General features: G+C 39.9%; 1 protein-coding gene across 1 annotated transcript in view; it reads right to left on the bottom strand.

Annotated features, from left to right (window-relative positions):
• Positions 1 to 2,481: 2,481 nt before the first annotated feature.
• Positions 2,482 to 12,177, bottom strand: part of LOC129675352 (protein NipSnap homolog 3B) — a 12,535-nt gene continuing 2,839 nt past the window's right edge. Inside the window, exons 2-6 of the mRNA XM_055605399.1 lie at positions 10,139 to 10,349; positions 8,592 to 8,750; positions 6,154 to 6,303; positions 4,954 to 5,040; positions 2,482 to 4,868 (exon numbers count right to left, since the gene is read on the bottom strand). Coding sequence (XP_055461374.1) covers positions 4,792 to 4,868; positions 4,954 to 5,040; positions 6,154 to 6,303; positions 8,592 to 8,750; positions 10,139 to 10,349 — 684 coding nt within the window. The 3' untranslated portion in view covers positions 2,482 to 4,791. The remainder of the gene's footprint in view (positions 4,869 to 4,953; positions 5,041 to 6,153; positions 6,304 to 8,591; positions 8,751 to 10,138; positions 10,350 to 12,177) is intronic.

The raw sequence follows: 12,177 nt of genomic DNA, 5'->3' as shown, positions 1-12,177 counted from the left end.
AAATCAATCAATCAATCAATCAATCAATCAATCAATCAATCAAAAAAAAAAACCCAAATCAAAAAGCAAACAAAAAGGAAGGGCTCACATAGGCCCATAGATTTGAAAGCTTGGTCACCAGGGAGTGGCACTATTTGAAAGGATTAGAAGGTATGGCCTTGTTGGAGGAAGTGTGTCACGAGGGGTGGGCTTTGACATTTCAAGGGCCCATTCCAAGCTCTCTCTTGCTTCTGCCGGTAGATCTGGACATAGAATTCAGCTACTTCTCCAGCTCCTTGCCTGGCTGTATGCAGCCATGTTCCCCACCATGATGACAATGGACTAAACCTCTGTAAGCAAACCTACTTAATTAACTGCTTTCCTTTAGGTAATCATGGTGTCTCTTCACAGCAATAGAACACTGACTAAGACATTTTATAACGTTTCCACCTCTAAACATCATTACATTAGAAATTAGGGTTTCAGTATGTGAATTTGAAGGGGATAAAAATTTATTCCATAGCAAACAGGGAATTCAATTTTAAATAGGACTGTCAGGGAGGGCTGCATAGGCCTCTGGATAAAGATCCAAAGAAGGTATGGAAATGATCCATGAAGATTCATGTGCAAGAGAGATTTTAGGCAGGGGGAATAAACAAGATAAATAGGGAACAGGCAAGATAAAGCTTATTGAGTCAGGAAAAAAAAAAGCTGCTAAGTCACCTGGAACTGAGAGAGTGGAATGACACCAAGAAAGGCAACAGGGCTTGTAGGCCACACTGAAGGGCTTGGACACTGACTCTAAGTGAAACAGTGTTAAGTCTAAAATCACCACACAGGCATATGCAATTGGCAAGAGTGTTTTACTTCTCAAAAATCTGTGTGCATGGGTCAAACCATTTTACAAAACAGTGACCCTAGACAAACGCATGAAAGCCTTTTTATTCTAGCAAGGGTTAGGTAATCTAAAACTTTGTTGGTGGATGCCAGAGAAGTTACAAGGGTCAGTTGCTAATTGGCTTGCATCTAGGTGGTCGTTGGGCTACGTTCCTGTGACATGAATGTTTACCTACAGGATGAGATGTGGCTACCCACCACAGATGCCCCATCCTGAGACAATATATTTTCCCATTCTTGTGGTTATCTCTAGGCTGTTCCTTGGGTAGGGGATGTTATGGTCTTGTTCCTGTAACTGGTGACCTATGGCCTGGTTCCCAGGACTGATGACTTGACTTTTAAAGTCAGACCTGGTCCTAAAATGGAGACAAATTGGAGTTTATGTGATCCTCTTAACAGGAGGCTACTGGAGGCATGAGGGAGCAGAGTAGTAATGCGGCTTATGGTTTATAGTCTTTTGGTTGTTCTGTTGAAGATAGACTAGGATGATAGTAGACCAGGAAAGAGCTTTTGCCTCAAGTCCTGATAATGATGGGCTCAAACCAGATTGAATGGTGGCGCAGGGATGTGAAGCAATCAAATTCTGGACTTCGGAGATTTGCTGATAGATATGTAATGGGGTAATGTCCTGAGCATATGGACAGGATGGGAAGTATCATTTACTGAGATATTACTGTGGGTAAAGGTTAAGAGCTCAGCTTTCAACAGGCGTGATGTGAAGTTTCTAACATGCAGGCAGAGGTGTTAAGACTGACAAATAAGGCTGAATTCCACAGAATGCATATACATTGTATGAACTGTCTGAATATAGGTGGCGTTTGGAGACATATGATAATCCAGGAAGTTGAGTTCAGGACAGAAAAGATGTCTAAGGAATCAGCTCTGAAATATGACATTACTGGAGATCAAGGAGACAAGGTAGAGACTTAAAGGCATTAATGAGTCTTCATTAAGACTAAGCAGCTAGTGTTTATGGGAATGAAGAAAATATTTCTAGAACAATGAAGAGGTGAACTGCTAGGAGATCTACTAAAATGAGGACTGGAAAGTGAGTTTGATGAAAGTGTGTTAGTGAAATTTTTAAGAGAGACTCAATTAGAGGCTGGAAATATGACACTACTTTTGTGTTACTATAGTAAAAGGCAAGGCGGGCTGTTTCTGTCTCTTTTTCTTTTTTTAAAGACATGGTGTAGCCTTGGCTGTCCTGGACTTACTTTGTAGACTAGGCTGGCCTTGAACTCACAGAGATCCACCTGTCTCTGCCTCCCCAAGTGCCACCACGCCCAGCTTTGTTTCAGTTTCTTAAAGATAGGATAAGTAATCACATATTTGTATGCTAAGAAGGAGTAAGTTGAAAAAGCAGCTTCAGGAGACAGAAAGCGCTGTGGCTACTAAGTGTACTGTGGCTACTAAGTGTACAAGTGCACAAGCAGGTTTCCCCGAGGACAGAGCCTGCCTGCAGACAGTGATGGGGAGTGTGAGGGTGTAGTCTCTTCTGAGTACTTTTGTTTCCAATGAAGAAGGAAGTTCAACAACAGAGAAAGATGAGGAGCTGGAACTGGGAACTGAAGGGTCCAAAAATGACATACACGACTCAGACTCTGAGAACATGCAAAGACAAGAGCAGATTTTATTAAGCGACATGTTCCAGCATGCAGGAGTCAACCATTCTAGAAAATGGCGATCCCAGACAAAGGTGTGCAGGCCTTTTAAAGGGAGTTGGGAATTTCCAGGAGTGATGAGCTAATCCTATTCTGATGGCAAATGGAGCAGCAGGATTGTGGAAGAGAGAGGTGGACTTGCGGCGGCTCGTGCACCAGCGTGTGAACATAGCTGTGGTGGATCAGGAACATGTCTTGCTGAGGAGGATGGACAGAGCTTGCGCAGACTCAGCCCCATAACGTGCTATCCAATAGCAAGGCTGCCCTGGCTCTGAGCCAGGACAGCATATTCTAGATGGAGAACAGCTAGTTTTCTGGATTGGCCTATCTGAAAGATCTCCACGGTGGGTACTGCTGCTGGAGGCCATGTGGTGTCCATATCCATGGCTGATGCTGCCACTGGGGCCATGCTGCCATTCACTGTCCATGTTACCTCCGGAGGCCATGCTGGTGTCTGTGGTCTGTGACAACTTCCCCCTTCCTCCAACCCCCCAAACAAACAGAACAGACAAGAAGCCATGAAGAGTGTCCTTAAAAATTGTGGCATGGATGATGAAGTATAGCTCCTCACAGTTCATGGTGTGGGGGAGGGGATAGAGGTGAGGAAGACTCAGTTATCTTTAAGGGGCTGGCCACTTTGAGTCTGACCAAGCTCCAGTGACTATACGGACAACACAGATTGGACTTGGTGTATTTTTTGTCATTTTTCTTTTTCTCCTTTTTCTGCAGAGTGTACAAGCATAGGAGGGTGGACTTGGGAGGACTGGGAAGTGAGTGTGATAAAGTTGCATTGTGCAAAATTCCCAAATAGTCAATAAAAATATCATGTTAAAAATGTTTTATAATATACTTTAAATTTTAATCAAATTAAAAAGTTTGTTTATTTGACAACTACAACATTCATTGTATACATTCTCCATATAGGATATTGTGTTACTTAAGGAAAATTTCACACAAGCACATATTGTACATTGAGTTATGTTCTCCTCCTCTTTTTGCCTTTTCCCCTTCTCTGCTCCCATCAGTCCCCTCTGTTACCACACAATTTTGTTCTTATTTTCATTTCATACACACATACATGATATTACATATACAGAAAATCTAGGAACCACATATGAGAAAGAACATGGTATTTGTCTTTCTGAGACTTACAGTTATCTGAGACTGGCTTAATTTTATCTCTTGTCAGTTTGTGTGTCTGTGAGGCAGACATCAAGCTCCAGCTATTTCACATAAATGCTCCAATGCTTTGAACCCTGTCTGAAGAGTGTTGCGATGACTGTGGAAGCTGTAGAACCTGCCTTCGCGAGCACCATCTCATTCTGCAGACACTGAGATGGCAGTGTTAAAGAAGGCGCCTCAGACAGGCCATGTGCTGTGTTCTGCGGTCTAACAACACTTACTAGGAAGCTGCCACATTATTATGGTGTCATTAGCCTGTGCAACACAGGAAGAGCTCTAGAGAAGAGGATGTAATTATCCAAGACACACTTGAAAAATCAGAATGGATGTGCAGGCTTTTAATAGGTCAATGATTTTCATAATTATAAAGACCTTGTTGAAATAAATAACTGTCTTGTAATCTTTGTGACTGATTCAAGGTAAAGTTAAAAATAGCAAAAAGCAATTAAAAAAGAGCACGCTAAAATGGTATTATACAGCAATAAGTCTCAAGAATATATTATTTTTCAACTTTGATTTTAATTAATGTGAAACCATAATTAAAACAAAGGATATATTACATTTTTCTTTAAAGTATAAAGACAAATACCAGATTTAATATTTGTATCAATTGCATTTGATACCACAAAGTAAACATTACTGGGTAAAAAATATTTTTAAGTTTCAGAAAAAATGAATATAATAAAACAGACATAAAAATAATGATATTGCATTAATCAAATAATTTTAAAATATTTCCAGGCAAAAATTTCAAAATAATTTTTTGAATACAAGATAGCAATTAATTATAAAAATCACAGAAGATATTGTGAAACAATGAATTACCATGGTCATGGGGTAATGGCAACTCTTTCTGATGTCCAGTAGATATGAAATGGCATGGGGAAAATGAGCAGAAGTATTTCCTGAACTACTGTTAGTACATAACACAGGCAGCCTTAAAAATGGAGAGGGCACAATGGACTAACTCACCATCTCCTTCAGACAACAAAAAGGACGATTCTCTGGGGAGAATGGAGGAACACGCCTCACATCTGGGACCAGATGCTCATGTTCAATCCTAGGCAGGAAACTACTTCAGTGGTGAAAATGACGCTGGAATCAGGAACATGTTCTGCTGAGACTCTAGGTAGCTGACACTTTCCCGAACTGGAAAGACATTTTGTAAGACAATGGAGCTATCAGAAGAATCAAATTTGTTCTAAAATAATTCATGCCTAATGAAACAGCTCACCAGCAGCCACGACCCTGGGATCCTCATGAGACAGATGTCTCCCAGCTGCGCGACTGTCTGCACTCTCATTCCACCACAGAACGTGAACTGCGGAAGTAAATCATGAGTTAGCTGCATTTTTCTATAACAGGTATTTCTTCTTTTATTTTTGATACTATAATTGCATATATATATATATATATAATTGCATATAATTATATATATATATAATATATTTTCCCCCTTCCCTTTCTTTCCTTCAAGTCCACCCTGCTCTCTTTCAAATTCATGTCCTCTTTTTTATTGTTATCTACATATATGGACACATACATGTGTATGTGTATTCTATTCTAGATATAACGTTATAGCAGGTGTTTTTAGAATGTGTGTGTACCGGGTGTGGAGTCGAGGGTCTTTTGAATGAATGGGAATGAATACTGGGTAAGTACTATACCTCTGCTCTATATCCCTGACCGTGATCATGGATGTGTATCATGGATGTGTATGTCTGTACCTGTGTGGGTGTGCAAGTCTATGTGTGCATGTGGAAGTCAGAGGTCAGAGTCGGGTGTCCCCTGCAATACAGGGTCTCTCACTGAACTTGGAACTTTACAATCTGGCTAGACCAGCTGGCCAGCCTCCTCTTTCCATCTCCCCAGGCCTGAGATTATAGATGCTGCCACTGAAGCCAGCTTTGATATGGGTGCTAGGAATCAAACTCAGGTCCTCATGCTGGTACAGCCTGTCTATCCGTGAGAGAGCACTATGCCATGGACACACACAGCTAACAACTCTTTGGTCTTTGCATTCCTTTCTCATTCATACAGCACTGTTAACTCCAACAATGAGATATAGGTAAATTTTTTTGTTTGGGATTTGTCCATAATTTTTGCATTTATAAAAGTGTAAATATTTTCATCCAGAAACAATCTTTTTACTCCAATAATGTTATTTTGAAACAAACCATAACAAGACTTTTAGAAAAAAAAGATGAAAAGAATATTTTCTTAAAGACTTTTCCAGTTTCTAAACAACAGTTAACCTGTGAAATAGCTCCAAAAGGTATTAGCATTTGCAATAAAAAATAAGATACAAATCAGTGTTTTTAGACCTTACAATGAGGAAAAAAAAATGTCAAAATTAATTATCATAATAAAAAAAACCCCCAAGAAACATGATTACCAACATTCATCATAGCCTCACAAAAACAAACGGCTGTACCTCTGTTGAGGGTTCCGTATTCAGTGTGGAAAACACCAACCAGTGTAGAGTAGCCAAGATCAACGTGAGCATTCACTGCCCTTTTGAATGCCTTACCCCACAGAGCCGGGCCACCAGGCTTCATCTGAAAGGTGGCCAGTTCATAGACTCCTAGAATTGACAGAACGAGAATTATTTAACACATACTATTCAAGCAATTTGCTTTGTTTGACTCTAGGAGTGGGAGGCGACCCTGTCTGTGTATACAGACTTATGCAGATATATTTGTTAATTCTTTGCATTATCTTTCCTCGTTTTTATGTTTAGAAATTCTTGTCTATGTTTAAAGTTAACCTTAATAACTGAGAAGAAATAGAAGCTATACATAAACAATTAGATGAAATAGTTTTAATCTGGGAACTTTACTAATGCACCAGATATCGGATACTTTATCATGAAATAGGGGTTTAAGCTGTTTAAGTCTGTAAGAAAAGAAATAAGCATCTTTTGATCTATTTTTTCTCTGCTTTTCAATTTTGAGAGAGGAGATATTATTCTTTGTGTAATTTCCTCCTTTCAGAGTCTATTCCTAACAGGAATAGCAAGAAAAGAGATGGCCTGAAGTCATATCAAACTTTCTGAAAAGGAACCTAAGAAGGGGGGGGAGGGGGAGAGTGAGCTTAGTGTTCTTAAATATCCAAGTATTGTTTGGAAGGCTTTTTACCTCTAGTCAGAAATATAAATCAGAAGTGAGAAACTGGAGGATAAGTAAATCTGATAGAAAAAAATTACAAGGTCAGTGAAGAATTAGAAAAATATAGAGGAAAATAAGATTTAGGCACAGCAAGATTGTTCAGTGTGTAAAAATGCTGTTGCCAAGCTTGACAGAGCTCAATCCTTGGAACACCCACACAATATAAGGAAGGAACCAACTCCCCCAAGTTGTTCTCTGACCTTCATGTGTGCACTATGACATGCATATATACTACATAAATAAATTAATGTGTAAAGTGTTAACAAAATCAGGATTTGGCACTCCAAGAGATGGCAACTCTGCATGGACAGTGCTGAGAGCCAAGGGTGGGCCTATGCAGATTAATGCTGTATGCCTGTGGCTTGGGTCCCAGGCTAGAGGCGGCATGGCAAGGAAGAAAAGACAGACATGCAGACACAGGTGTCAGGTGGGGTTCTGTAACACTACCACCACCACCACCGGAAACCTCAGCTTGTTTATTGGTGCAGTCCAGGAGGCAGGGTCGGCCAGTCTTGTAGGTGAGCAGTCACAGGCTCTAAACATCCAGGAGGAGGAAGCTGCAGAGGCTAGCTGCACATGAGCCTGAAAATGGCTTTGCTAATTGTCCCATAGTTCTGAGGGCTTCCACGTCCTTTACAAGCTGTGCCCATGTTAAAATTCACATTCACACACGTCTCCACTCACTCACGCTTCCTCTGCTCCTTACAGGGAAAGGGCTCAATGAGACTTTTCACATTTCTTGTACTCTAAAATACATTTACAGAGTTAGGAAAAATAGGAAATAAAATAATAGTGAAAATGTTACACTTTTATAACCTGACCTTTGTTTAAAACTAGATTGAGAGAACAGCTTCTTGAAATAAACAAGAAGACATGTCATAAGGAATTATTTTTAAACTGAGAAAGAAGCAAGAGGAAGACAGAAAGCTTAGCTACAGTGTACACCTTGGCAGTGCTAGTTAATTCACTCCCTCCAGACAGTCCATTTTATAAGTAAAGATGTACTAAACCTAGAATACTGTAATCTGTGGGAAGCATCGTTGTAATTAAATGTTTCTGTTATTTAAAAAGGCATGTACACATCTCTAATTTCTGTTTGAGAGTCTGTGCAGAAGGGTGAGCTGGAGTTCAGCCTGGGTACACTGTGAGACCTTGTCTCAGCTCTAAAAATGAATCTGAAAACAGTTTGCATTACTTTAATATTATATTGACTTTTTCTAAATTGTAACTAAGCATCCTTTAATCTTTATCATTTAGTTTGGAAGGGCTGGAAAGACGGCTCAGTAGTCAAAAGCACTTGTTTCTCTAGCAGAGAACCTGCGTTCAAAATTCCCATTACCCAAATGGCAGTTCACAGCTGTCTGTAATTCCAGTTCTATGGGGATCTGATGCCCTCTTCTGGCCTCCACAGGTGCCACGCATGCCAATGGTATACAGAAAAACATATAGGCAAAACACCCACATGCCTTAAAAAAGAAAACAACAACCCATCCCAAAATCAATCAATCTCATATCAATCTCTCTCTAAAATACTTCATTAATTAATTCTTAGTTTTTAAGAATAAACTAAGAACAGTTTTTATCATGACAGTCACAGCACTATTCCTATATAAACAAATAATTCTAGTGACACTTTTCTTTTTAAATCACTTTATATCTGTACTGTTTCAGTCATGAAAGTTCACAGTGGCAAAGACTCACTCACCTTCCTTGGGAGGTGTTCCTAATTTGCACCATGGTACCAGGTAGGTTATCTCAATCACTTGTTTCTCAATGAAAGGCAAATTTGGGATAAGGAATTCTTTTTGCCATTCCTTATCATTGGCCAAAGCTTTGCGGACTGCAGTTCGATGAGCAAAATTATCTATGGTAGAAAAGGTGAAGAAACTTTATGTTATTTTATTTAAAATTATCTACTTTTCATATTTCGCCCAAATGAGCAAACATTTTAGTCACAGCACGTAAGAACACTGTGTTACATGTGGGAACATCCACATGGAAAATGTGGTATTTGCGCCCAGTCACTCAGCAGTGTTCAGGGTAAGAGAAACAGAAACAATCATCGTAACCACTTTGTGGGCTTCCTGGTTCTACCACCCAGCACGTACAGCTAAGCACTGTACACTTCTCAGTCTGTGATATGGGAAATAGGTACAACCTTCGGGTATGTGAGGATTAAATGAATCCATGAACAGGGCTTGGAACAGACTTCAGCAGAGTGCCGGGTCCATGTGGATTCCTCTTCAATTGAGGCTCCTACCTGACAGGGCAGGTTGAGAGGAAAATGCTTTGGTAGTGATGGGAAGCGGTCAAGTCAAGGTGTGCCTTGATCAGATTCCAACCTGTGAGCCCACTGTCCTTTCAGTGAACAAAAATGCTGTTTTTTACTGGGTCATGTGTTAACTTGTATACCACCTGAAGCATATATTAATTTTAATGAGCCTTGATCTCTTAAAACATGGAAGAGTCCCAAACAATGCTATGTTAGGTATAGAATGAACAATTTTCATAGTAAAGCATTTTTGAACATGAATCTGGACACTGACAGATAAACCAAAAATGAGACGATGAGTTCTTTGGGTATCAGGGTATGCCCTGATGTGAACTGTTAAGAGCAGACACAAGAGTAAGAAACTTCATAGGTTCTTGTACCGTGGTCTCCTTTCTGTGACTATGTTATCTCCAGAATGAGAAGAGGTTTCTTCAGTTCCTCTGCCTTTACATCCATTATAGAACAAGACAGTGAATACTTTGAAATTGTGAAGAATTAAATAAAAGTGACTGCTCAATGTAACAAAATCATTACATCTTAAGGTTGGATGCCCTCTCAAGGGCTCTAAACACGAAAATTGGTAAATTAATAATAACTAAGATGCCTATACCAAACTCTAGGTCTATTAATACGGTACTTTCATTTTCTATTCTGAACTTGGACTTTGGAAAGCACATATTTTAACTTTACAAAGGTGTTTGTTCCAACAAACGATTCTAAAACCTAGAATTAAAGTAAGTTCATCAACTTAAGAGTTTAATGAAACAAAGCGTTTCCATACAGGTTAACCTCAAGTCAAGTGGTAGATAGAAAAGTGCTGCTGAGTAATGGCTAAATTTACTTGGCTTTGTTACTGCATTGCTTTCGAAATGTTTTCTGTAACCTGTGTGTATGTACAGTAACAAAGACTGAAAAACCAAGCTTCACAGACCACCTAACAATGAGCATTTTGTATGAAGCAGAAGCTGTGTGATTCATACCATACTTCCAAATATGGAATACTTTGTTTGTTCTGCCTCCAAATTCTACACTCCAATATCCAATCATTTCAGAGTGAGCTGTCCGAAGGTGGACACTTTTTTTAAAATTTTCCAGGAACTCATTAGTCTTTGAGGGCTTGAGAAAATAGGTGCGGAATTCATAAAATGTTCCATCACTTTGCCTGGGGCCAGTAGCAAAAGGTGAACATACCTGAAAAAAGATAGGAGACATTTAAATATTTTGAAAAAAATAAGATTTATCATGATGTCAAAATCATATATTTGAGCCTGAAAACGAAGGATACAAAGAAGACTCATAATCTCTATTTCTCTTGTCAACTCTTTATAGACATTTTTATGAGATGACAATAAAGGTAACTGCTGTTACGTGTACTGAGTATAGAGTTACTCTTTCCTGGTTGGAGGCCTTCATGAAAAGTTGCTGATATTCAATCATAACATTGTAATCATGTTTCCCAGGGAACTATGATCAGGAGCTTTATAACTTTGGAGTTTTTTCTTATTTAGTCAACAGTACTACTCACTTAAAAGAAGCTTGCAAATTCTGTATATGTGTCTACTTGACAGACATGATGAAAATCTTTATTAGCAGAAGACTTTTTGGGTTCCTACAAAATGAGTATTATTATTTAGATCTAGATCTAAACTTTAATATTCAGTGGGGCTGGAGAGATGGCTCAGAGGTTAAGAACACTGGCTGTTCTACCAAAGGTCCTGAGTTCAATTCCCAGCAACTACATGGTGGCTCACAACCATTTATAATGAGATCTAGTGTTCTCTCCTGGTGCACAGGCACACATGCAGGCAGAACACTGTATACATAATAAGTAAATAATTTTAAAAAAGTACTCAGTGGTCAGAAAAGAGATGCTATGAATCATTCAAATTGCTTTGCAAAAGGACTGCAGAGATGGCTCAGAGGTTAAGAGCACTGGCTGTTCTTCCAAGGGTCCTGAGTTCAATTCCCAGAAACCATAAGGTGGTGAGATCTGGTGCCCTCATGTGACCTGCAGGTTTACATGCAGGTAAACACTATATAAATTCTAAATAAAGCTTTGCAGTCTACTGGATGGCTGTCTAAGAGTTGAAAAGGGAAAATTCAAGGAGACAGAAGTGCTTGGAAACATTAGTTTCTTGTTGGGGCCCAAAGGTCCTTGCACCCACGGAGCATTAGGGAACCAGGAATGTTAAATACACAGGGGCCTCTCCTCAATTAAAGAATTACCTGTTTCCCTGCCCATAAGGCTGGGAGTGGATATTGTTGACATCTGGTGACCTTTTCACTATCAGTGGTGACAGACCTCAACTAAATCCCCCACGTGATTATTCCAGACTTCCCCTCCTTAGACTATTATCTTCAGCTCCAGTAAAGCCATCCTTAGGTAAGATGTCAGAGGTGCTTTGTAGCCTGCTGACCTCTACACAGAGGTCAGAGACCATGCTAGATTCTAGGTTTTTAAACTAGTATGTGTGGTCACATGTACTAGAATGCCGTGTGTGTGTGTGTGTGTGTGTGTGTGTGTGTGTGATTTATGGCAAGATGCTTCTTAGCAGTTATTAGCTCACAACCTGAAGATTCTACTTTTTTATGTAGTCACTGTTAATATTTATTTAAAAATGACATGCACACAACCAATCTTAAATCCATTGAGGTTTATTGGATGGAGATGGAGAGAGGAGAGTGGGAGACATGATAGGAGGGGAGAGGGGGTGCCCTGACAGAGAAGGGAGAGAGCAGGAGAGAGGAAGAGAGCGCGAGAGCAAGAAAGCAAGAGCAAGGCAGGTTTACCCTTTTATGGAGCAACTGATCCATGCCTGGCAGGTGCTGTTGGGATCCATAAGTAGGCATCTCTACAGCCAGCCCCAAGGGACCTGACAAAGGGGTATCAGGCTTCTGTGAGGCCACCTACGGCCCACCTGAAACCACCTGTGCATGTTCTGGGTTACCTTATAAGAGAACTTGTTCCTTCACCTCCTTCTCTCTCTCTCTCTCTCTCTCTCTCTCTCTCTCTCTCTCT

Source organism: Psammomys obesus, unplaced genomic scaffold (assembly GCF_907164565.1).
Source record: "Psammomys obesus unplaced genomic scaffold, mPsaObe1.curated_primary_1811, whole genome shotgun sequence".
Taxonomy (NCBI): domain Eukaryota; kingdom Metazoa; phylum Chordata; class Mammalia; order Rodentia; family Muridae; genus Psammomys; species Psammomys obesus.
This window is presented reverse-complemented; position numbering and strand designations above follow the sequence as displayed.